The 26,695-nt window shown below is 39.9% G+C and overlaps 2 protein-coding genes and 1 long non-coding RNA gene across 4 annotated transcripts in view; 1 reads left to right on the top strand and 2 right to left on the bottom strand.

Moving 5' to 3' along the window:
• The window catches only part of tbc1d17 (TBC1 domain family, member 17), a 278,375-nt gene extending 274,217 nt beyond the window's left edge, over positions 1-4,158 (bottom strand). The window contains exon 1 of the mRNA XM_022194910.2: positions 4,155-4,158. The gene's annotated coding sequence lies outside the window, so the exon portion shown is untranslated. The remainder of the gene's footprint in view (positions 1-4,154) is intronic.
• LOC127531633 (uncharacterized) lies at positions 17-23,839 on the top strand. Its single transcript, XR_007938767.1, has 4 exons — positions 17-378; positions 19,045-19,160; positions 21,551-21,637; positions 23,716-23,839. It is a non-coding gene; the product is annotated as an uncharacterized LOC127531633 (long non-coding RNA).
• The window catches only part of si:ch211-51c14.1 (protein kinase C and casein kinase substrate in neurons protein 3), a 23,034-nt gene continuing 16,036 nt past the window's right edge, over positions 19,698-26,695 (bottom strand). For both annotated transcript variants that reach the window (XM_022195021.2, XM_022195029.2), the window contains exons 5-10: positions 26,460-26,615; positions 24,789-24,964; positions 23,836-23,956; positions 23,655-23,725; positions 23,448-23,527; positions 19,698-22,988 (exon numbers count right to left, since the gene is read on the bottom strand). In XM_022195021.2, the coding sequence (XP_022050713.1) occupies positions 22,879-22,988; positions 23,448-23,527; positions 23,655-23,725; positions 23,836-23,956; positions 24,789-24,964; positions 26,460-26,615 (714 nt within the window). In that variant the 3' untranslated portion in view covers positions 19,698-22,878. The remainder of the gene's footprint in view (positions 22,989-23,447; positions 23,528-23,654; positions 23,726-23,835; positions 23,957-24,788; positions 24,965-26,459; positions 26,616-26,695) is intronic.

Below are 26,695 nucleotides of genomic sequence, written 5' to 3'. Positions count from 1 at the left end.
ATACTCTGTCTCTCCTCTCTCTGCCTGTACAGCCCGGCCAGTGCTAAAGACATACTGATGTATGTGGGGCGTGTAGAGGAAAAAAGAGGTGGAGTGTGTTTATGTGTGTGTGTGCTGGTTGTGAGTCTTGGTGGGAAGCAGGCATGGAGGGTAATGGCCTCTCTGCAGGGTACATGGGTGGGTTAGAAGGGCCCAGGATCTCGTTTGGTCTTATTAAAGCCATGATTAGGTAATAATACTCCTGCACGCCCCTGGAGAGGTGATGGTGGTGGTGGTGGGTTGGTTTGGGGAGGAAGGGGGGACATAAAATGTTACTGGTTTTTATGGCAGCATCAGGAAGAGGAGGAGTGCAAGGAGGAGGCGTTGCTTGGATGTCAGGTGAGCAGAGATGGGATGGAGGGGGTCAAAAATGAACAAAAATGAAAAAAAAAAAAAAAGTACCGTGGCTCTTTTAGCCTGTTCGCGCGTCTGCTGCTGTGTTTTTTTATGTGTGCACCATGGAAACCTTCAACGAGAAGAGCAGCTGAGGTATACAGAGGCCATGATCTAGTTAGAATGAGACATAGTCTTATTGGAGTCATGATTAGATTATGATATTCCTGCAGGCCTCATATAAGCAGAGAGGGGGCACATAAAAATGTTTCTCTGTTTTATGGTAACATCACCAGCAGGATAATGAGGACCCTCCACGGTTGGTCGGAAATCGGTTTAGGCTTCTGAATCAAAGCAGTTGTTTTTTTTTTAAATTGGCGTCCCTCAGGGTGCCCTCTGGGGTCCGGGGTTCATTCCCCACGGAGGAGGGTGAGTCGACCAACAAAACGAGGACAGCTGTAATTCGATTATAATTGAATTTTTACATCAGGCAGTGGGAGGATGTAGCAGGAATGTGGTTTTGATATCTCAATGTCACAGTCTGTATTGCATCACATCCATCAACAGAAATCTAATCAGATCTATCAGATAAAATAATTAGGAGATGGTCCATGGACCTAATGGGGACACCATCCTATCCTCCGGGTTAGCGAGTTAAAAAACATGTGTGAACCCCTGGATTAGAGGTTTGTGCTCTGCTCACTCCTGAGACGGTGCCAACTTTAACAGTTATGTAAGGCAAGTCATCCCTCTGCCCCTCAAGATGTTCATTGCATATGGGCCTGCTGCCATATTAAATTAGAATGGTGAACAGAGTGTGCTTCTTTTTCTCTGTCTGATGTATGGCTCAGTTTTTCAGACCACCATCTCCTAATTTTGTAAACTTCTCTTTAATGCAGATATTTGGGCGTAAAAATTTGTGTTATGGTCTCACTGCACAGCAAAATTAGTCACTGGTCGTGTTTATAATTAGCAGGAAGCTTGTGCATTAATCATTTTCAGTCAAAAAAGAAAGTCCTCCTACTGTGAGTTGTGTTGTCAGGACAGAGGCAGGCACCTTCATATTTAAAGACAGCGCACTGATGAATTAATCATTCTCCCAGAGTGTGCCCAAACAACACCTAATGGGCCACACAGCTCACAGAACATCTAGGCCTTGTTAGGAAAAAACTTTGGCATGGAACTCCTACATGCATTTTGCTCAGAAACTAATCTAAATGCTTGCTCTTTAAAAAAATATATCACAGATCAAACTGTTATTTATTCATAAAAATGCTAATCGCAGGCTTCAGATGGATTTAGTAAAGGAAGAGGAGAAGGGGTCACTTGAATTACCTTAGCTTAAGTGAATCCAAATTTGATCCTGTGCTTTTTATTATGATAATGGAGAACAAAGATCAAGACAAAGATTTAGAAAAACATTTGTAAAAGAAACTAAGGGTGCATTCGAGACTCCTGGTGAGCATTTTGTGATCAAAGATTTTACCACAGCCATCAAATCTCATCACTGTTTATGTCTAACAATTTACCAAATGAGCAAAATAATATCTCCAGAGTCTCTTTATCTAATGATTTATTGCAGTGACCACATAATATATCCCATTCCCCATTACTAGCGTGTCACACTGACAGAAATAATAACATCTTGTCAGTCATCACATTCACGGAGAACTTACGTCGCACTGGACTTGACATTCAGGAGAAAATCACATTAAATAGGATATTTGTCCTGCATAGTTTAGTAAATTAACACCTCATAATTACATGTCAGTGTCTCCAGCATTGTTCTGGAAATAGTGATGGCAAAAGAAGGATGGATGATGGAAAAATAGCTGTGTTTGGAACCCCGCAGCGAGCAATGATTGACTGATAAATGAGAGTAAACAGTGACCTCTGTTAACTGTCACAGCAGAGCACTGAGAGAGGCTGAGACATGCAACACAAGAGGACATGGACGCATAGGGAGAGCCAGGATACAAACAGAGGAGAGGAGAGGAGAGGAGGAAAGTCAAACAAAAGAGATTGAGAGAAGAGAAAGCAAAAGCCAGGCCGGCGGCGGCAGCTACTGTCAGAACAACCACTTTTTTCCCTCTAAAACTGGAGCTGGCGTGGCAATATCTGTAGTATTTGGCACAAATTATCCACTCCTCCAAGTGCACACAAAACACATAAAGATGCTCGTTTCACACATGCACACTTGAAGGCACTCAGGCTGCATGCATGTAAACGTCAACCGTACAGACGTATTAAGGAAAGTAGACCGAGAGACGCTGGAGGCGACAAGAGAGAGAGATTAAGAGTGACTAAGACCATTTATGTCAACTCAATAGGGCAAAATTTGTGTGAGTTCAAATTCAAATATATTTTAAGTCATAAAAAGAGAAAAAAAGAGGTTTATTTGCCAAACCTCAGAGAAAAATAGTGCTAAAGGGAGCATTCAGGGACCAAGCCGCCTAATAGTTTATTGCACTGACCATAAAATATTCTAGTTTCTCAAGTCTTTAGTTCTCAGAAATTTTGTGGATCAAAACAAGTTTGACAGTTTCTGGTGACAAACGGCTTCAGATGTTTTGTCGTATCTTAAGCGCTGGTGAGCGGAGCCACAGTGTAGGTCTCATGCTGACATTGATTAAAGATCTCATTCAGGTGCTGAAGTGAGATCATGGGACCGCGGCTCTCACCGTTAGGCCCCTCGTGTCCTAAACTTCTCTATCATGTTGCAGATAGACACAGCACATCAAAATGCAGATGAGGAGTGTGTTGCTCACTGAGGCAACCATGGTCAACAACACTCGTGAAGCCCTTTTATCCTCCACAAAGCTTCTGGAGGATTTCGGTTTATTGTAAAAACATGAGGAAGGTTTTCACTGCAGGGACATGGAGCAAACATGGACCCTTTTAGCCTTTCTGTTTCCAAATAGTAGTTACTGGACATACTTCCAGTTCTATGAGCATTCACAAATAACTGAACAGAATAAAACAGGTATGTTATATTCATCTACATGATAAATTTTGCATTGACACGGCAGCGTTTGACAGAAGACGACTGCTACTCAGCATCATACCCAAAAACAGGTTTGTTTTTTTTTATCCTCCGAAAACAGGTCTGAAACAGGTTGTACAGGGGCAGTTCCTGCAGTCAGAAGCATTAAGTCCAGCATTGTAGGGCAATGGAGAAAGTCTCATGGGATGTTAGCACTATTAATGAGATAATCTGCTTGCATGTTCCCTACCAACTGATGACTTATTTAACTGACTGCACAAACTGTAGGACTGACACTGATTTTTTAATTACAAATTTCAAATTATTATTGAAAATACATTGTCAACAGACAGTTACTATTTTATTTTATATGGCAACTGAAGCAGTAAGCAAAATTCTTACAGTAGTATATGTTTGCTTACTAAATCAGATAAGTGCTGTCATATTAGTGCAACAGTTTAGTATAAGGTAATCAAAAGAGCAACTTGAAAAAAGGGAGCCACAATAAACTAAATGATTAATGTAGAATTAAGTATTCAAACAGATAAATAAATAAAGGGGAAGAAAAAGAGGCCGTCAGCTTTGCAGTGGTATAATTTTGAACTGCAGTGTCTCTGTGAGGTTACAGAGGAGCCACCATATATTCTAAAATTTGATTGTGGACCAACATAATGCCTGTTTAATCTTCTCCAGCTTACTAAAAAGTGACCTTTTTAAAAAATATTTAATATTTATATATATTTAAATGTTGTTATGAATCAGATTAAGTAGAGTTTATGTTTGGATGAATATTCATTATAGATCGGAAGGATGTGCTAAAGTCATTTGCACTGTTCGGCTGAGCTGACCTGAGGAAACAATAAAAATATTAATTTTTTTGTTATTGTGGCTGCATAAATAGCAGTAGGTCGACATTGTCAAATTTAGACCAAAAATAATTCCCGACAATCCTTTAAAAAATACTGTCTAAAAATTATTAAAAATATTTAAAAAAAAAAAAAAAAAAAACGACGCAAGAAGATGAGCTTTGCCCCTGGCTGGTCATGTGACACTGATCGTTAGCGTGGTGTGACGGCTACAGGTGAGTGTTATAAAGTTGTGGAAATGATATATAATATAATTGACATTATCGTCACCATTGGCGTCCCTTTGAAAACAACTCTCCATATATAGCTCCTAGCAATGCGCGATGTGTCACGGGTGCGCCACTTTGCCTGTGTCTTATTATGTTATCACGTGAACAAATGTTAGCTAGCTAGCTGGCTAACATGTAGCCAAATGAAAGACGCCGGTTTCCAACAGTAGAAGACTTCAGAGAAATGAGGAGCTGAACTTGGCAAAGCCGGATTCAGACAAGCAGCAAGTGAAGCGTCAAGCGACCATTTCCCACGTAGTTTATCATAATTTAGTACTGTAGCAAGAAATCAGTCATGTTAGTAGGATAGACGACACCCACAGTCATCAGTTTCATTTTTCTTTTTTAAAATCAGTTTCAGTACCACTCCAGTCGTACTTCAGCACCTAAATGTCTCCATTCAGCCAGTAGAACACCAAGTAAAACATTAGAAACAGACAAAATAATTATTTTTTAGTAAATCAAATGCCTGTTAACTTAGAGCAACTTCCAATTATCAGTTCAAGAAAGCATTTCAGCACATTCCAATTTAACTTGCATGGTTCACCTTGTTTAAATGCACTTAAGTTTGGTTTTCAAGGTGGTTGGAAGGTCTATGAAGTATGAGTGTTGGTGAAGGGCTAAGAAGCTATGGAAGGTAGGCTAGTCAAGGGGATAATATAACCTGAGCTAAGGCAAGAGAAATGAGGAGACATTTTGTCAGACATAAAGGAGTCTTGCCTTTACCACGGTCCAACAAGGTGCTGCCCATTCAGGTGGTGGAATGAGGTGCATCCAGTGCTGCTCCTAGGGTTAGCTCAGATTCACAGTCTCTTAGGAACCACGTATCACTTATCCACCTGGTTCTGGGTTCCATAGCCACTCCATTTACTTTATTATGTTCAATTTAAAGCGAGGATGACCAGGAGCTGGATTAGTCTTTCTGAAATCCCCTGTTCCCAGCTCTCACTTCATTCTATTACTCTCCATGCCTCATTGGTTTGCCTCACTCAGCTCAGAGCTGTGCCTGCTTCAACACCTCACTTCCTCTCTTCACTTCCTGCTAGGAGGATAAAATGGCTGTTTATTTTCCTTTTCTGTAACAATGTGCTAATATTATTAGTTATGTTGAATTTCTTAAGTTAGCTGGGTCAGTTAGTATTTTATATAAGGTAATTTCTGTTGGGCTTTAATCCACAAGGCACTTCAACACTTTAGCATTGTTGTCTTCACTTAGTTTTGTTTTGTTCATGTTGCGTGTTTCCAACCTTATTTATTTACTAAATTTGTTTTTATGATTTGTCTATTTTGACATTTGTTCAAATGTAAACCGCTTTGTATCTTTCTTGAACTAGGCCTATTTTTTTCAGTCAGTAGTAGGTGAATAGCTTATAAAAACTAGCTCACTATACACGGCATATTATGTCTGTGCAGAGTATTGGGAACTAGAATTAAAAAATGAGCTTTTCTATAGTGAGCTAACCCCGAAAAAACCAGCTGAGGGAGCCTGCTGCATTTTTACATTAACATTTTTTAACATATTTGTTGTGAAAACTAAGCCAATTTTGCATATCTATTGATTAAGAATCAGCAAATGAACCAGTAATGAAAATAATCGTTTGTTGCAGCCCTTTAATGCATTAGACTCGCTTTAATTTGTCAAAACTGATTACAATTACCTGCTTTAAAGGAGAATATTAGGGGATACAATTCTCATATAAACTTAAGACACCACAGGGCAGTTTTTCTGTTATGAAATGGAAGAAAAAAATAGTGGAACACCCTGTTCAGTGTGATTTTCAGTGGTTTCAGCTATAAATCATCTCAGAGAGGCTCTGTGACTTTTGAGGACTGGAGTCCACAACGACAACAATTGGTATCTTTTAGTTGTCAAACTAAAAGGAGCCAAACTACGGACTGACATTTTTCTGTGTTCAGTTTCAAAGAAAATCAGTGATTTAGCTGCGCTACAAGATTTCCACAAAAGATAGTTTCGAGCAGCAGTGAAGATAAAGATCCCCTAAAAGCTGACACCTGTTGTTGACTTTAAAGAGCTGGTTCTGTGGTTTGTTGATAAAGCCTGAGACATCACAAAGAGCTAACTCTCTAAATCTAAGTATGCTTGTATCATCATTTGCAAACACCATATGTGCTGGTTGACATCAGTCCAGGATTGACTGTTTTATTATCCTCATCAACTTACCTGAAGCGGGACAGGACAGGTTCTGTTCCTCCAGAATTCATAGAATAATAACCCTCTTTTGTAGACCTGTGTGCATTAGATCTTCTCTTTTGTCTGGCCATGGATTTTTTTTCCAAGGTCTTCACTTTTGCAGTATCAACCTAACACAAGTTAGGTTCTACCCTTTTATACCCACTGGGACCCTCACAAGAAAATGAGACACTAAATCCTCTTCTCTGACTTTCATCTCTCACAGCTTTGTCACCTGTTATCATCTGCAGCAGCTGCTGATATGCTCCATCATTATCACCAGGGAATTAGTATTGTAACTTGTTGAGAGCTGACTGACCCTGAGACAATCATTTCCCTCAAGTGGCTTCCTCTGCTGACTGAGAGCTTTTCTATAGGGTTTCCACCTTTAAATCAGTCACGTTTCAAAAGTCAAGATTGCTCTGACTCTCACCAGACGAAGGGAGGGATGTCCCTTTTGGCAGGACAAGACAGAGGAGACAGGCACAGTCATCAGTAGTGACTTTGTCTGTCTGCTCGATCTTGTCAAGCCAAAGGGGACAGACATTAAAAGTTGCTCATAGCTCACCAAGTTTTACTTCCTCAGCTGTACCAACAAAACACATCGGTAGACTTCAGCTTCTGCCAAATAAAGTCCTGTGGCAAAGCAGTACAACAGAATGCAGAAGGACAATTACATTCAGTTGCACCTTTATTCTATTTATGCAGCTCTGAAAATCAGCTCTATTGGTTAAAGTAATGCTCACCAAAATAACTGTTAATATCTCTGAGCTGGAGGCATCACTTTAAAAGGCGGAAGAGGAAAGTCAAGTCACGCCAGGTGATTGTGAAAGCTGCCACATCAGCGACCTTCCTGTCTACTCATCCTTTTGCATTCCAGACTAGTTAGGAGGGCGTGGTACAGCTATCTGTCTGAAGAATAGGCATTTTTTCACAGCAGACATTTGTCTTGTCACAGTAGGGAAAGCGCAGTTGGAAATAACGATGGCTGTTCCATTAAGTGTCCCAGTGCACCATAAGAGACAAGCAGGACGTTTAAGCTGAATGCAGCCATCATTTATTAACCTGTGGTTTCCCGACTGTAGCGAGTGTGACACTGGGTACAAAATACACAGATATTTATTTCATATGTCATGCAATCATCAAAATATTATGTCAGCGATTACCACAAAATGAACACACTGCTTTGGCAAATAGTTGTAGCACTCACTACCTAACGTCTTTAATTATGTCTTGAATCTGATCATTAATAGTTAATTATTTTGAATATGTCAACAGCTATATATATATATATATATGCTACTACGTTTTCTTGGCTGTTTATAGTAGAGCTGCAAGGATTAATCAATTAGTTCTCAACTATTAAATAATTTGCCAGCTAATGTCGTCATCACTTAACCAGTTAAAGCATTTTTTTAAGAAAAGAAAAGAATAAATTCTGTCCTCCCAGCTTCTTAAATTTGAATATTTTATGGTTTCTTTACTCCTCTATGTCAATTAAATGAATATCTTTGGATTTAGAGACAAAACAAGGATATGCGAAGCATACCATCTTCAGGTTTTGGGAAAGATTGAGAGACAGGTTTCGCTATTTTCCAATGTTTTATAGACCAGACATCTAATCGATTAATCAAGAAAACAAGTGCCAGATTAATCAACAGTGAAAATTATCCGTAGTTGCAGCCCTAGAGGGAAGTGTTAAAGCACAGAAGGAAACTGAGATTCAAATCTTGAGCACAGCTGTTGGGTCTATGATTTTTGGTAAATGTTAATTAAGGAAACATATTGTGCCTCGTACTTCAAGACACTAATTCAGTATTAAACCAAGACCATGATCTGTGAGTGTTTAAACATATCCGTAAGAGAACATAAGCCATGCTCTCATTGCTGCAAGCTTCTATTTTATTGCAAAAGCAGTTATTGTAGCAAAACGAATGAAGCAGGATTTTGGAGGACGATCTGAAAACTCATTCACTGTCAATATCTAGCATCTTACCAGATATGTTAGTTAATATCAAATTCAAATCATAAAAGATGAAATCCTAAAAATATATTTAGAATTTCCAGGGGACAGGGATTGTGTAGGACGTGAATTTTGTCAGATGTGTGCAGGGGAATAAATCTGTAATGGGTCCTACGGGGCAACAAATGTCACAATCTCAACTTTGGCCGCTGCATCTAAATTGCCACATGATTCAGCACTGCTCCCAGAAGCTCGAGCAGGATGTTTTAACAGGAGGTTAATGCCTCTCGCTCTGTTATTCATGAAGTAAATATGGTGTGAAGTTTGGTGTGAATGCAAACTGCCACGTCATTGCATATGAGAGACCAAAAGAACGCAGTTGGCCTTGAAGAGCACGATTTACAAAGAGATGCTAGTCACACTGTAGGCATTGTTTGCAACCTATTGAAGACATATTATTTGTGCTAATACAATTATATCAGATAGTAAATGCAGCCATAACATTCAGCAATAAAGACTTGCACAAACAGCCCACTTAATTTATGAAACTGCTTTTGATTATTTAATAAAACAATATTTCTCCTGAGAGTTGACTTGCTGTATTTCAGCCTAATCCAGTGTAAATTAAATGGTTGTTTGTTAAATCAGAAGTTTCCAACTTCGCTTCAAAAATTAACTTTTGAATTGGCTTATATCGCACGTTGCCCACACTGATGTAATGCTCTCCTATACTGGCATTTCATGCCTAATGTAATTATGTGTCTTCTGTATGTATTTGCACTTTCTTTCCAAAAGTCTTCTTTGATCATTCTCATCCTCATCATGATCACTTGTTACCATGACAACTCTCTCATAGGACCAATCGCCCACCTCTCTCTCTCTCTCTCTTTCCCTAGCTGTCTCTCCCTCTTTCTTTCTTCTATTGCTCTTCGTCGTGACTCCCACTCCCATCAGCCACTGCCGTCACCCACTTTAATTTCTCAACAGAGGATTCCGCTTGCTCCTCTTACCTAATTTTTCTTTTTTTCTTTCTTTCTTGGATAGTGTTCCTTCAACAGAGGAAAACCCAGTAGCTTTTCATCTCATTACTGTAGCATCACCAGCCAGCACAGTCACAGCATCTGGCAGAGAACCCCTCCAGCAAACTTAGAGAGGTCAGTTCAATCCCTCGGCCAGGCTCTTTGGGGGCTTTTCCAACCTCCTTGCCCTTAGCCTGAAGCGATTTAGACAGGCCCCGTATGCAGTATGTGTTAAGGTCAAGAACCTCAAAGTCCTCTGGCGAACCTCAGTGGCAGGAGCTAGTGGCCAAGGATTTAAGAAGAGTCTTACTTAAGCTGGTACTCGAGGTCGAGGGAGCTGCAGTGAGAGAGAAAGTGCATGATAGTGCGACAGTTGGTATCACTAGTGCTGGGGCACAGTGCTCTTTCTCAGAGCTGTCAAAATCAGATGCCCATGTGTGTTTACAAAGTGATGGTGGGGAACTGGGTGTTCTGAGTGATGGGTTTAGGGACAGGCTTGCATTGTTGAATTTTGTGTCCAAGTTGGATTTTTAGAAGAAGAACATTTGGTGAGGCAGTACGGAGCTCCTCTGTTCCTGAAGCAGTTGGAATAGTCTCAGTGAGGATCTGAAGGGGACTGATAATCTTTTACTTGTCCTCATAAATCAATTTACTTACTAAGTAATTTGTATAATAAATAATATAATTAATTTTTATAGCCACAATGGAGCACCTCTATGGAGCTTTACATGGATTCTTTTTTTAACTGCAAGTGTACTAGTTTGGTTTACTGTCAGTGTGCTCATATCATCACTGTTATTTTCAGTAGCAGTAGGGAAGTTTTTTCACCAAAAAACATCTTTCAAATGAATCTTTCAAATACCCAGCCCCAAACAGCAAACAAAGTTTGTGACTGGCTGGTGAACATTTTGCAGCTGTGCCATATATTTCCCTTAGGACTTGGTGGAGAAAAACACAAAATTGAAAGAGAGTGAATATTGAACTTTCATTTGCCAGGTGTCCAGAAATGGGCACCAGTTTGCTAACAGGTTTGTTTTGGTGAAACAAAGTGACCAAAGTTGCATGAAACAGGTTGGAACAAATCCTAGCTTTTGATCTTTTTTGCATGCTTAATAAACAATTCTTTAGTTGAGCACAACATTGATATACAGTATGGAGAATTTAACACCTGAAGCGAGATTAGTGGATTATCGAGGTATGTTGAACTTCAAGCCACGATTTGTAATGCCACTGTGGTGCACTCCCCTCCAAAAGTATTGGAACAGTGAGGTCAGTTCCTTTATTTTAGCTGTAGACAGAAAACATTTGAGTTTGATATTAAACAAGTATGAGACAAGAGATCAACATGTCAGCTTTTATTTCCAGGTATTTACATCTGGATCTGATACACAACTTAGAAGGTAGCATTATTTGTAACAGAACAGCAGATTTTTAGGTGAGCAAAAGTATTGGAACTGATAGACTTCAAATAGATTAAAATGAATGAGACCAAATAGTTAGTTACAAACCCTTTGCTTTCAATAACTACATCAAACCTGTGACCGACTGACATTACCAAACTTTTTCATTCTTCGTTGTGATGCGTTTCCAGCCTCTTTCAGCTGTTGTTTGTTGTTTTGGGGGGTTACTCCCTTCAGTTTCCTCTTTACTAGGAAAAATCCACGCTAAAACCTTCCACAGCTTGCCCATGATGAACTTCTGTGTTGTTTTGGCAGTGTGTTTTGGGTCATTATCTTGCTACATGATGAAGGATCTCCCATTCCGTTTGGTTGTATCTTTCTGTAGAAATGTTTCTGTAGACGTCTGAGTTCATTTTGCTGCTGCCATCATGTGTTACATCATCAGTGAAGATTAATGAGGCCATCCCAGAAGAAGCCATGATATTAGCTCCACTGTTTCATAGATGAGCTTGTATGTTTGGAATCATGAGTAGATGCTTTCTTTCCCCAAACTTTAGTCATTTCCATCACTTTGGTAAAGGTTTATTTTGTCTCATCAATCGGTATAACTTTGTCCCAGAATTTCTGAGGCTCATCTCTGTACTTTCTGACAAATTCCAGCCTGGCCTTCCTATTCTTCTTGCTAATAAGTGATTTGCATCTTCTGGTGTAGCCTCTGCACTTGTGTTCATGAAGTCTTATGTGAACAGTAGATTAGATTGTGATACCTTCACTCCTGCCTTCTGGAAGCTGTTGCTGATGTCACGAACAGTTATTTTAGGGTCTTTCTTTGCAGCTCTCACAATGTTTCTGTCATCAACTGCTGCTGTTTTCCTTGGTCTGCCCGTTTGATGTCTCTTACTTAGTCCACCAGTGGTTTCTTTCCTTCATCTTCAGGACATTCCAAATGGTTCTACTGGATTTGGCCAATGTTTGTGCAATGACTCTGATTTTCCATCTTCTCTCAGCTTCATAGTTGCTTGTTTTTCATCCATAAACAACTCTCTGGTTTTCATGTTGGTTTTTACTCTGTCGATGCAGTCTGCAACGGCAAAACCCAAATCTGAAACTGAACGTAGACATTGAGTGCTGTATGTTGTTTGAATAATCAGTGTAATAGGACACACCAGGGCAACAAAACAGACTTCAGTCAAATGTTCCAAAACTTTTGCTTCCATAAAAAATGGGTGGGTTCAAATAGAAGGTGCTACCTACTAAGTTGTGTATCAAATCCAGATGTAAATACCTGGAAATAAAAGCTGAAATGTTGATCTCTTGTCTCATATTTGTTTGTTGTCAAACCCAGATGTTTTCAGTCTACAGCAATAATAAAGGATTTGGCCTCACTGTCCCAATACTTTTGGAGGGGAGTGTAATTTTTAACCTGCTAGATCACCGTGGTAACTTTTACTGCACAGCTGATCTGCTCTGAAGGAGGTTATGTTCAGAGTTCTGGAGCACGTCCCCATCACCAATTTATTTCCTGACAATTCTCTATGAGCAATGCAGATTCTCAGTTGAAGGAATGCATTTCATTTGCAAACCTGTTGAGCTGTACATTGATAATTATGCTGAATGAAGTCCTGCAGTTACTGACATGCAAATTGTATGAATTTCATTGACATGATAACCTGCATGCCTTCAGTTGCTGATGCAGAAAACGCAGAAATACGTTTTAATGAGGTGGAATGTTTGTATCTCTTTAAACTAGTCACAATCACAGGAGAAACAACCAAGCAGGTCTACATCATTGCATGATCCAAATCCTTTACAAAACTTGCCATTAATCAGCATGTAGGTCACTGTTGGGAGGTTGTTGTTTCCGTAGCTGAAGAGGATTCTGAAAATGGTAATACACAGATAGTGAAAAAGGCCAAACATGGCAAGCTTATACAAAAAACTCTGAGTCAGACTAGGGTTGAAGCATCACTCACATGGAGCAGTGTGTTTGTCCACTTGGTGAACTGCAGTCTAATTTTCACTCCTTTTTAATTCTTTCTTTTTTTTAAAAAAAAATCACAATCTATTCTAGCTGGAAGGATCTTGCTCTTAAACTATTAAATGATCCACTGTATTCACCAGCTAGCTGTTAACTGAGTATTTCTGGCTTTTGGTGCAGAAAAGAGCTTTCACAATGAAGATAACTGCCTGCTATGAAAGCATTTTGAATGAGCTGAAATGAGAATCAGTTAAACACTGAGCTGAAACTCACGATTTTCAGGTGATAATTCTCGGTAGGTTCATCACTACCTCTTTCACAGTCATTTGATACGTTGATATTATAAAAAAAAAAAAAAAGATTTTAAGCTGCTTTAAACTGTGCATCAGCTCCCCTTGTTTTAATTTACTTCTGCTGTGAAGCTTGCATCTATTTGTAAATCACTTGAACAGTACTAAACTTAGCAAAAGACCTTTCTGTACTTAACTTAATTGACGATTAGTTCAGCAGACCTTCTGGAACAACCTGAAATCTGCATGCCTCTCATCTACTGTCTGGGCAATGTACACTTTTGTCTCAGTGAATGGTTTTGTCTCAGTTATGAATATTTGGGGGCTGCAAATGTCAGTTTTCATGGTGGGAGAAAAGGGTCTGACTCATGCTAGGCTCTGCTGAGGGTTGGTGGTGATTTTAGTGATATTTTAAGATGCACAGTTTTTTTTTCTTCCTTTGTTTCTCTGTTTCTTACTTATCATTTTAGTGTTCTGTCTCTCCTTGTGTACGTTAGTAATGTCTCATCCCATCCCGTCTCTTGGCCCTACAGGAGCCACAGAGCCAGGAGACTAATCTAATCATTTAGGCCCTGCTCTTGAGTAGTAAATAATTTTCTTGGCATATCACAAGGTTTGTGAGTAGACATGCGTGGGTGTATGTGTTCGTCTGTCGCTCTGTATATGTGTGTGCATTTGCAAGCATTCCACCTCGCTCCTTCAAGTGTTTCTCCCCGCAGTCCTCCACATCCCCTGAGGACAGCAGCAGCCCTAGACCATTTTTTTTTCCCCAACTCTTTTTTTTTTTTTTTTTGGTCTTGTTCTTCAGTGACACACTATGGTCTATATTTCATGTCACTCTGACTAAACTGCTCCGCTGTTGAGATGTCCACTTTAAAGCTTGATGCACTCCTTGTGTATGGATTTGGCTGCCATGCCAGCAAAGCACTTTGCCTTGAGAGAGGAATTAAACCCCCGAGGTTTTTCTAAGATAGATTAAATAGGGAGGGGAGCTGAGAAAGCTGGGCTCATGGGAGGGGCACTACCCAAATATAGAGAACCTGCCAAATGCCACCAGGGTGTGGGCGAGGAGGACGGCCTTTCTGATATGTGTGTCTGTACTTGTGAGTGGTTGCTTGCATGCATTATGAGGATTTCCAGGATGTGGGTAAGACTGTACTCGTCTGTGCATGCATGTGTTATACATGTGCGGAGGTGATAAAGAGCCAGAACATTGCAGTGATGACAGTGGCCTTTAGAAGAAAGAAAACCAACATGAACAGCAGTGTTTGAATTTCAAGGCTGTTACCTCCATTTTCCCCTTGCTGTTTTGTGATAAAGTTCATGCTTTATCTTTGAACTTACTTTTCTCTGTCTGTCAGATGTTTTCTAGTTCAGGGTGATTGAAGCAACAAACTGAAAGAAGCAAAGCCCAGCAATGCGAAGAACGCCTTTAGAACCAGGGATGAGTACGACTTGGATGGGGAATTGCGAAAACACAGAGCAGAGTCGAGCAAGAGAAAAGGTTTTGTTTGTTACGTCTCACATGTTTGGTTATTTGAGCTAATGAGCAGCAATTAGACAGCAGCCAATTAACTCTGGTCATCAGACTGAGACCGAGGGAAATGAAAAGAGGAGGAGCAAGGAAGTGAGAGAGGGGGGAAGTGTTGGGGAGGAGGAGGGGGGGAGTAGTTAAATGACCTGGGAATCACAGCCGCTGTTATCTGCCAGGGATGTTCAAGTGTGTGTTTGCATGCAAATTAGTTTTGTGTGTGTGTGTGTACTGATGGGATTTTGTGTGTATGTGTGTTCCAGCAGAGGGAGCTGTGTAGGCCCATGTCACTGTAAGTGCTCTACATGACCATCTGGCTCTCACTGTCAGACTGGATGCTGATCTTACAGTTAACTCCCTCACTGCCATATCTCCCTCACATCCATACGTGAAAAAAGATGCCCATGAGCAGATGCCATATTTGTCTCACTGAGAACAGACAGACATAAGCACATTTTTGCCATTATTATCATATAAACTGAATTGCCTAACAGTGGAGAGCACAGAATCATAGATATAAATGATTGATGATACATTGATGGAGACGCTGTGTGTGACTCTGAATCTTCTCTGGCAGCAGTACGCTGACCAGATTGTGTATCTGCTTCAGGCTGTGGAGGGAAGAAAGCAAATGGTTAATTTCTCATTCTGACTGCTGATGCAGTGTTCCAGCTGAACCCCTTGGAGAGTCTCTCTCTCTCTTTCTCTCTCTCTCTCTCATTCTCTCTCATTCTCTCTCTTTCTCTCTCTCTCTCTCTCTCTCTCTCACACACACACACACACACGCACACACACTCTACTGTGGTGCTTGCCATTCTTCTGAGTAGCCCGCTGCCCTCTCTTTAATTAGGCTAATTGAAATGCGAGAATAACCATTTTCTTGATTGCTCATTATTTTTGGGCAGTTTAAAATGAAAAGCATGCTTGTACATGCAGAAGCCAAGAGAGGCGGTTCTCACCTCTCTCCTTGGATGACCTGTTGTCTGGTGCAGAGGAGTCTGGCCTTTGCAGACCGGGGCCCGGCAGCCTTACTCTTGGCCTTGGCATCTCCTCACCAGGACCTAAAGTCTCCTCATCACGAGTGACTCCTTGCACTTTTGTCGCTGCATTTCCATAGGGAACATCCCACGCCAGTGGCCTTGGTGTTGTTAAGCAAGAGAGTTAAGTGGGATTTACCAGACATCCTTGAGACAAATTGTAAGAGACTGTTTTCACTTAAGAGCTCTTGGCAGGTCTACAGGTGGTTGGGTGGCTTTTCCTTCCTTGTTGGCCACTCTGTAAACCCCCAAGTGGGCCTATGTTGGCCCTTAGCTGTGACAGGAGCCTCCCCAGGGCGGCCTGAGCTTATAGAGCAAGAGAGAAGAAAACGAGAGGATTTGGTAGAGAGAGATGCCACAGTGCATCAGGAGAAAAGAGCTGAGGAGTGTATGTGAGTGTGTGTGACAGCCTGAGAAAATGTTCATATGTTTTGTGTCTCCCTGACAAGGAGGTGAGTCATCCCCTCAACACAAACATATACTCAGATACTGATGCATCCATCCAAACATGCACACACATATACACACACACAAATGCAGACACACGCGCACACACACGCACACACACACACACACCCAGTTCCAGTCCAGATTACATGTGATCCCATGCTCATCATTAGCCCTGCAGAAGCGGCTGCAACATCGTACAGTGATATTTACCTCATGATGTGGCTTCAAACGCTCATCATAAGTGCACATCATACACATATGGAGTCATTTGCCTTCGAGGAGCTGTGTGATTTCCTCATTAACTTCTTGAAATGTAATGAGTCATTGAACCAAGTTCTGTGGCTCTGTTAATTATGGCCCCGATTCAGCAGCTCTCTCCATGGCAACCTAAAGTTCTGCTTGTCACCACATGAGAGATGAGGGAATAAAGACATTTTCCCATTATGCTGCCACCCCAGCGTGCATATTTCTCCTCAAGACAGGCCTGCTGAAGGCTGTGCTGCTGATCTTTTAGCTCCCTCTGCTGAAAAATGGAAGAACATCAAGTTAGTTCTGCTTTGTATCAAGATGCAGAAACTGCGACTTTAATGATCGGCCTCAACAAATCCAGCAACATCATCGTCACATGTTTAGGTTTGTGAGCAAATTAGATAGTCCTGCCTGGTATGTAAGGTTGGGTCTAAGAGATCAGCACTCCTGCACTGCAAGTGGGCGTTTGCCTGTTGACCTCACTGAGATCAATAGTTGACACTGCTGAGCATCTTGTATTTTGAGCACTCAGTGGCATCAAATTGAATATCATGAGGCTATTAGCATGCAAATGAGCTGTTTCCACTCATCATTGTTCTGACAAACAAGCGTCTGTTAATGGGTGTGTGTTTACATTGCACCTACAGTACGAAATGAGCTAGAGCTAATGAATGTAAATGAGCAGAGTTCATAGTGGAGTGTGGTGAGGGGCGACCAGTTTGCTTTTGGTGAATTGAAAGTCAAAATTAACCGTTTAGAGGGAATGCCAGAAATAAAACAAGATGGATATGTCATGTTAATTGCAGGAGGCAGTTTCTCTCAGTGGTGCTCTTACCCTTTCGTGGTTTCTTTGTGAAGCAGATGAAGCTTAGAAACAAGTTGCTGCCCTTCAGCTCTTCCTCTAATGTGACAGAAAAAGACAGAGCTCTGGATGCAGATCAAATTTCGGCATCACCAATTACAAGCTTCTGTGTCGCATCTAAAGTGGCCCACCGGTGGAGCTGCCAAATAAAATGTCTAGTGAGAGCTCATGACTTTCACGTGATTTGTTTCCTTTCATTGTTGCCTGCGTTGTTTTTATATTTATCAAAGGATGGACAAGGGTCAGCTTCATCATGAAAGGTTCAAATCCCACCGGAACAGCAGTATTTCTTTGAAGATGAGTGTGATTGCTCTGGATGGCACTGTATTTACTGGTAATAACCATTTTCTTTTAAGGGGTTCTGTGGATGAAAGCCAAGACAAAATAGAGACTTCAATGTAAGAGAGCTGGCAGAACACTTCACTGCGGGAAACAAGCTCTCAGGTCATGGACTGGGTTTGTCATTCCCCATAAATGTACTCTTCCGCTGGTCGAAAACAAGATAAAGGATGACTCATGACAAATGACTTTTTCACACTTGCCAGCCGACCGCTGCCTGTGGCCTCTGTGCAACCTCTCTTGGTAAAGTGTGTTTTCTGGTGTCATGTGGGGTTTATTTGTTCGTGAACTTGTTTTTGACAGATTGTTCTGGGTGAAACTGCCTCTCCATCCTATCAGTGTTCAGGTATCGGTGAAGGCTAAGGTGAAGCTTTGTGACAAAAGGAATCTATAACTGACATTGTGTCTGTAGATTTTCTCCTGACCTCAATAAAACCCAAAACATGGGCAAGTATTGAAGTCATGACCTTTGTACTTGACACAAACTGTTCAGGGTGGTTCATGGTTTCTGCATTCATGTTTCCATGGTGCACAAAACAAATGCTAGATTTCCTGTCATCTACACCTTTTTTCTGTTGTAACTGAAGAAGTCCCACTCAGACTTTGGATTTGCTTTGATTTGTACATGCTGTCCATCAAAGGTGCCCAAACACAGTGTGAATTTCCAAATTTTCTGCCCACTCAGGACTGGAAGGCGACAAAGTTTTTCTCCAGGCTGTTTCATAGCGCTTGGCACACCTCATGTTGACAACGAGCTAGACCTTATGGCAATGTCTGATGAAAGAGAAATATGATAAATCATTGCTAGTAAATGAAGTACCACTGAAAGCATTACTTTCTTTGTTGCATTGGCTTCATATGAACAAATACTTGTCAACTTTGCGTCAAATAGTGTATGTATTCAAAGCTGAATGGACTCCCATGTTGTTAGTTATGCTACAAACTGCTGTACATACTGTAAATGCAATAAAAAAGCACATTTTTGCAACCAAATTATATCAAATTAGAAGTGATGATTTAGAATGTCATTGTCTGATGGTGTTTAAAGTTGTTATGTTATTAGAAAATCAAAATTCAGTAGTTAAGCAGAATGTCGATGTTTAAAGTCCAGCTTTAAATGCAGGATTTTATTAGTATTTATACAAGTTATTTTAACCAAAATATTATCTATGTTTTTGTGATTGATTGATGAAATCAATTACATTACTTTTCAGTATACTTTAAATTCTCTCTTTTTTTTTAAAGGTTTTCCAGCATTGTATCAGATCTGTTACAAGCAGCAGAGGGAAGACTGTCAGAGCTCATCTGAGACTGTCTTTGTGATTACAGACGTCTGCTACAAGCAACAAAACTGTCATCAGGTGAGGAAATTCCTTCCAGGGTGACATCATGATCTCCATTACTGCTGTGGAAACAGACATTCCTGCATTTTCTTCTGCTTCATTTCATGGCAAAACAGCGGAGTGTGTGTGCGCGCGCGTGTGTGCGTAGACTGTAACAATATACCATGACTTTTCTTTGTACTTATTACTATCGGCTTGCTGACACATAAACACTGTGGTGCTGTTCGCTTGGCTGATGGCCATGCATTGATGTCAGGCTATATCTGAGTGTACAATGGCGTCATCAAGATAAAACGCAGCGTTTGACCTCAACATGGTTCCCTTGACATGGGTGCATGACTTAAAAGTGACTGATGTATGAGTATATGTGTATGCGTGTGTGCGACAGATGACAGCTTCGTACGTGTAATAACATCCACAGGCAGAACTCTGGGATTTGAGACGATGATGTTGATGGTGATTCATAAACTCAGACACACATACAACTCTCTCTCTGTTTCACTCATGACTTGCACACTTTCATTATTTCCGTCCCAGATTCAATAATACTTATTTTGTTTGTGTAACATTTTTAAAATTTATTTCCAAAAAGACATGGAGGTTGTAAATTCATAGTTTTTACATGGCAAGTGAAGAAAACTAGCACATACAGAGATACTGAAGGAGGCTATAGATAAGGTAAACCTGGAAGCAGTTTCCTTACTTTGGTAAAGGCGCTTTTTAGCGATAGGTCTCATACATAACAGTCTAGCAACAGATGGTTGGATATTACAGACAGACAGAGAAACTATTTGTTCCATAGCACCTATCTTGAAGGAACAGTGTGACATGATAAGAAATATGTCTGTTCAACATCAAACAGAGCATCTCATACAGAAAAGTGATATCAGTTTCATCTCCAGACATTGTGTGCAGAGACAACATTACACATAGGACATGTTCAGACCTGGGCCCACGTTCCCAAAGATGAACCGAGTTACAAATTTAAGATTATCTTGACCCATTGTAGCCAATAGATCCTGGATTAAAAGACTGCAAGAGGGGAAAACTTCACCTAACTGTACTTTATCAAACACTGAAAAAAATATAAATGGACTTTTCTTTTATATTCTACCTTCTAACAGAAAAAAGGGTTCTACAATTTGTGTCTCATTCAGCCACCCATTTACACTTGATGGTGGCGGAGTCTCCGTGTACGGCAATGGCCCAGACATTAGGTCCAATTCTGAGGTTCAGTATGTGCCACTGATTGAACCACCAACCGTGCAATCAATGGACAACCCTCTTTAGTTTCGCTCCAAAGTGTCAGTTCCAAAAATTCCTGTTTGTACTTTCTATAAAACATAATGGAAAACAAGCTACAGGAGTACAGAATATACTCAATATGTTATACTCTGTGTTGGATGTGGAAGTGAAGGTGAAAGAGCACAACTTGAATCGGTACGGCTTTCATCAAGTCTCATTATTGTTTGTCAGCACTTTATTGTGATCATACATTGGCCTCTCAATAATGAAAACAGAAGGCAATCTTTCATTCTTCATCCAAGCTTAGAGTTTTGCATGAAGAGTAAGTGTTTTTATATCTACTTGTACATTAATATGCACCCTTTGGATCAGCCACAACATTAAAACCACCTGACTAATACTGTGTAGGTCCCCTTGTACCACTAAAACAACTCTGACCTGCTGGGACATTGACTCCACAGATTTCTGAAGCTGTACCGTAGTATCAAGCATCAAGACATCAGCAGCAAATACTTTACGTCCTTGAAGTTGCGAGATGGTGCCACCATCGATCGGATGTTTTTTTTTTTCTATCACATCCCACAGATGCTCGATCAGATTGAAATGTGGGGAGTTTAGAGGCCTAGTCAACACCTTGAACACTGTCATGTTTCTCAAACCATTCTTAAATGATTTTTGCAGTATCTCATAACATTATGCTGCCTCCTGGTCTATTCCACCGTTCTATCATTAAGTTTTCAGCAGCTTTTGTTGCAGTAGTTCTTCTGTGGGATCAGACCACACAGGCAGCCTTGACTCCCCCTGTCAGTTTATCAGTTGTCCCTTCTTGGACAGCTCTTAGTAACCACTTCATACTAGGAACACTCCACAACACCTGCCATTTTGGAGAAGCTCTGACCCAGTCATTTAGTATCATATTTGTGAAAGTCACTCAGATTATCACTTTTCCCGTCTTCCAACACACGAACATCAAGAACTGGTTGTTCACTTGCTGCACAATTTATCCCAGTCCTAGACAGGTGCCAGAATATTCAATGCTATTCACTTCACCAGTTGGTTTTTAATGTTGTGGCTGATTAGTGCTGTTTAATGACTGCAGGATGTTCTGGTTTTTTTAACAAGAAAAATTGCATCCAGGAATCACCTGAATTTTGTTTTCACAGAGTTTGAACAAAACTTATCAACCCACATCGAGAGACACAACATCCAAGAGGCCGTGAGCAGTCATCAGGTCAGCTAAACAGGTGCAGGTGAACAAAAATAACTTCTTCTAAACCCTTTTTACAAACAAAATTCCTTGCCTTAGAAGTTCAATTTCTATATGTTAAACCAAGACTTACTGATTTGAGGAAATGGAAGTGGAAGTTTGTATTTTGTTCTTAGGCCAAAAGTTCTTCTCCTTCTAATCCACACTAACTACTGCTGGAACATTTGAAGATTTCAATGCTAAATGCTCCACAGTGTTTGCCTGCTAGTTGCTAATTTTGTTTGTTTGCAGTTTGGTGCTGGACTGGTGGTTTTGCTGGATTTCTAGAACATTTCACTGAAAATAGCTACTGACACCGGGAGCAGTGGAGTTAAACGGAACAGTAAAGCTGAAATATTCAGTAATACTCTCTGTCAAGATGAGAGAAACCTCAGATAACATTCTCTGGGTTTGCCACTATATGATCGACTTCTTTCACATACATAGTCAATTGATGAATTGTTAATAGAAAAATATTGATGGAGGCAACTTTAAGTAAACAAAATACAAATTAAGGCAGCATTAGAGCCTCTGGGATGTTTGTTGATGCTGCTCTGTTAGCAGTTTCTCTCTGGGCTCAATACACAGAGATAACACTGATATCAAATTTTCATCAAACTCAGAGTAAGACGGCAAACATCCGCATTCCTCATAACTCCAGCCTGTTCCTTTAAATCACACAAACAGAAGAGAAATACAGGCGATGAAGCAAAATACATCTATCCAGCTGACTCCAATTGTACGGCAGCTTTGGATTAATTATAATCACAGTATTAGCGTCACTTTCTTCATGTTTTGAGGCTTTGTGACAGTTCTAATAGCAATGTGTTGAGGTGCAAAAAAACAACATCTCAAAGAAATGACCAATTCTATACGGCAATTTCAGCACCAAATGGTTGACTATATAGTGTACCTTTAGAGTCCAGCATATTGTTGTTTTTAGTACTTTACGTTAAAGCATTGTTTATCATATGGCTTCAGTACAAGTGGTCTATGCATACTGTATATATTAAAACATTTATCAAAATCCTTCAAGAGATTACAAACCTGGGTGGTTTGAGAAAAACATCTGTATGCCAAAATAGCCACCAAAGTGTGATCATACTGTCATCTTTGGCTAACAGCTACTCCGTGTTGTTTTTTACAGCACTGGTATTACGTTTCTGACATTTAGACATTTAGTCAGGCTGCAAAATGGAGTACGTGATGTAACAAGATCTTCTGTATTCAGTCTGCATGCTGCAACTACACCACCTCTACATAGTTGGCTGGGTAAAGTCCCTCCCACCCGCCATCCTTCATCCCCCGACACCAGCCCTGGTCATCCTCATCCTCGATCTTCAAAAACTCCTCACCTGCAGGAAAAAAAAAGAGCCATTGCATTCTTGTAATTAAAACTTGAAGCATGTCTTTGGGAAAAAATAAGGCTGCAACCAAAAGTCATTTCCTTAATTAAACTGCCAGTTATTTCCCTGATTAATCCATTTCTTGTTTGGCTTGATCCAGTGCCCAAGTTAGCATCTTCTAATTACTTGTTTTGTCCGATCAGCAGGGCACGAAGAGACAACATCACAAAGATTTACCGTCATAGAGAACTAGAAAATCAAAATGTATTATGTATTAATGTTAATGAATTAACAAAATAGTTGCTAATTACTGAAATTAATATTTACAGCTCAAAAGAATTAGTTTAAATATACATAGACAGTGAGACTATTAGGCTTTTGCATGCAATAATAATTGTAACACTGCATACTGTATCCATTTACCGTTACATTGAGCAATTGAGATTTATAGTTCTATTGTGTGTTTACCTGCTTTAAAGGACAGCTCATCTGTCTCCTGGCCAACATAATCATACAAAGCTCTTACTCTAACTCCTCCAATCATAACACTGGAGGACAAAGAAGAGACATAAAGAGCAGATAAATACACAGATGGATGTGGTATCAGATTTACAGCTACACATCATCACATTAAAAGCTTGCCTTAACAGTTCCCTTTGGGCTAAATCTACTCACCCCCTCTCTGTTGTTCCTTTCTTTTCCACTTCTTTCTTTCCTTTTTTGGTTTTCTTTTCAGGTGTCCACTCCTGAAAGCAATTGGAATAAATCAAATGTTCCTCACTTTGCATGAATAAACAACAGATTTTATCTTCACATCAGTCAGAAAGACAGAAACTGTGCACAAGAACATAAATACCTGGAAGTGTGGCCAATCAGTGGGCATGCCGGGCCCGTGGGTGTTTTTCCACCAGCGAAGGTCCTCTTGCTCATCGATGGCCATCAGCGTGTTGTGGAGCTCATTGTACACGGCCCTCACACTAAATAACAAGTGGTGAATAAATAAGAGAACCCAGGATTAGACTTTAATCAGCTTGCTGTCACTCATATCCAAAGCGATTATTTCACTTTCCTAAATGATTGCTAAAAGTAGTTCATTCTCTTCTAATGTTCTCATTTGTCAAACACTTATCCTCCAACAAGATTTTTGTCTTTAATGTAGATGTTTGTGTCTAAATTGTCTTATTTTTTTTACATTATTGTATAAGAGCAGTCAGTCTTAGACAGAAAAAAATGTTTGTCGACAGTTGCGCTCATAAGGCTTTATAATGAGTTATAAAAATCACAATGAGAAAGAACATACTTTGCATATTTTATATGGCATCTGGATTCTAAACAGCATGGTTTTCTCTGATGCTTATTCTGCAATAAAAGTTTATTCTCATTTCTAACTGGCAAATAATCTGCTTGCACCGTCTTCCAGTGCATTTTATGTAAAGCGTTCCCCCAAAATTAAGCAGATTAATAGACTATATAATTTCCCTCATCTACTCCATATCCCCCTGTGGCTCCAGCAGATTTTATAAAGTAATTAAGTTGCCCTCTTAGCTATTATTTCCTTTATTAGACTCGAAGTGAGTCACTGAGAAAGACTCATGTGCTCTAATATGTAGTGGAACGGCTTTTAATTAGGGGCAAATTAAGTGAAATCATTGATTTTAACATGCTTAGCTCTAAACGCACAGCTAGACACAGGCTTGAGAAATCACTGATAACAGGAATCCGTTCTACCTGTTTAATGACATACATTGATCTTTATCTAATCAGCAGGAACAGCAACAACCAGCACACATACGAAACACCCAGGTTCACCTCTCATTGTTGGTAATGTCCAGGTGTTTGTGGATAGAGAGGAAGGCTTGTTTGAGAAACACAATCCTCTTGCGCTCCTCGTCCTGTGATTGGTCAAAGATGGACTCCATTTCCTCCATGTAGCGTGGAGCGTAGCGGTTCACCTCCTCCAGGACCTTCTCGTAGCGGGCGCGAACCTGTGGACGTTTCAAACCAGAAGAACAGATAATTGTAATATATTTATCTGATTTTTAAAAACCAAAAGCGGAAGAAAATCATTTTCAAGGTTCTTTTTTATAATGCAAAGGCTGTGACAACAAATCTGAATTAAACGTCCCCCTTAAACCATTTTTCTGAACTGGAAAGTAGATTAAAATTATGACCATAAGCCAAACCATCCTCTGAAAATTTAAAACTCTTTCAGGGACCAAAATAAGAATTTAACTGTGAAGCCAACCAAACAAAACCACTTTAAAATAATTTATCCACATTCAGGTAAGAGGTGCCCTAAAGTAAAGTCCCAAAACACATTACAAGTTGAATGAAATTCTCAACAAGTAATGGCACCTGTGATTGATGCAGTCTCACATAATTGTTAATCAGTATGTAATATGGCCTGATGCCACACGTAGCATATACCTCCCTCAGGCAGTAATGAAGTTAAAGGTGTGTTTTGAGGGTTAATTGTCTTTAAAGGTGGTGCCACTGACTGTAGCATGAAGCACACAGCAGGAAATGTCTTGTCACAAGCATGTGTGTGCAAACAACAGATCAGGATTTTTCTAGCACAGAGGAACTTTTAACCCGAACAGGTTTTAGCCAACACCAAAATGTAAAAAAAAAAGGAAGAGGAAGAATATAAAAACAAAATTGATCTATTTTTTCTACACTTTATTGTCTCTCTTCTTCTTAGATTAATGTAAAATTGCTACATTTTTTCATATAAAGCAGTTTATTGTACTCTATGTAATTCTGACATGCAGTCAAGTAAAATTATTAATTTACGAATGCAAATGCAGTGCCAGGGTCAAAACATTTAGTTTTAAATAAAGTTAAATGAAAAGGAACTAACATAGATGTTTTTTTCTAAATTACACTGCTGACATGACTAACCAAACTAAATCAACCTGACATCAAAACATAGAGGCACAGAAGAAGAAAATAAAAATAAACAAATCATGTTCATACTTCTCTTATGCATATATACATTACACACAGCAATTATTGAACAAAAATTTGGTATTGAGGGTTTCTCCTAAATAGAGGAATTTTCGCACCCACCAGAAAGATTTTAATCAACACCAAATCACAGGAATTGATATTAAGTTTTGTTAGTCTGGGTTTCAACTGCTTAAGCATAATAAGCATTTTAGTTTATCAAATGGTCAACAACAAAAGGAAACGACATAGATTTCTGTGACATGCAGTAACACACTCTGTGCATGATGCTTTTCATGAGTAGTCATCTGTAAAAAAAAAAAAAAAAAAAAAATACATATATATATATATATATATATATATATCTCAGTAAACCACTCTTTGGTGTTACCACTGGTCAAAAACCTTGAAGCAAACCTTTAACCCAGGACAAAATTTCTGGTTTTAAATTGATGGAACTGTTTGAACAGACAGAAGCAGATCTAAAATCCCTGCTGAAAACCAGATAGTAACCACAGATTTATGTGTTGGCACCTTCTCGGCCTCCTGCTGAGCCACCTCTCTCTCCTCCTGGATCTTCTTCTGTTTGTCGATGGCGACGTCCGGGTTTCCCTGAGCGTGGGCCTCCCTCTCCCTGGCTGCCTGCTCCTTACGGCTCACCTTATGGTACGCCCTTCTGGCTTTATCCAGCTGTGGACAAACCAAAACATACCTTTACTGTCTCCAGTCCACATACAGCAGTGGATATGGTAGAAAAAAGGCTCAGGTGG

Source organism: Acanthochromis polyacanthus, chromosome 21 (assembly GCF_021347895.1).
Source record: "Acanthochromis polyacanthus isolate Apoly-LR-REF ecotype Palm Island chromosome 21, KAUST_Apoly_ChrSc, whole genome shotgun sequence".
Classification (NCBI taxonomy): domain Eukaryota; kingdom Metazoa; phylum Chordata; class Actinopteri; family Pomacentridae; genus Acanthochromis; species Acanthochromis polyacanthus.
The sequence above is the reverse complement of the archived record's forward strand: the minus strand, read 5'-3'. Positions and strand labels throughout refer to the sequence as shown.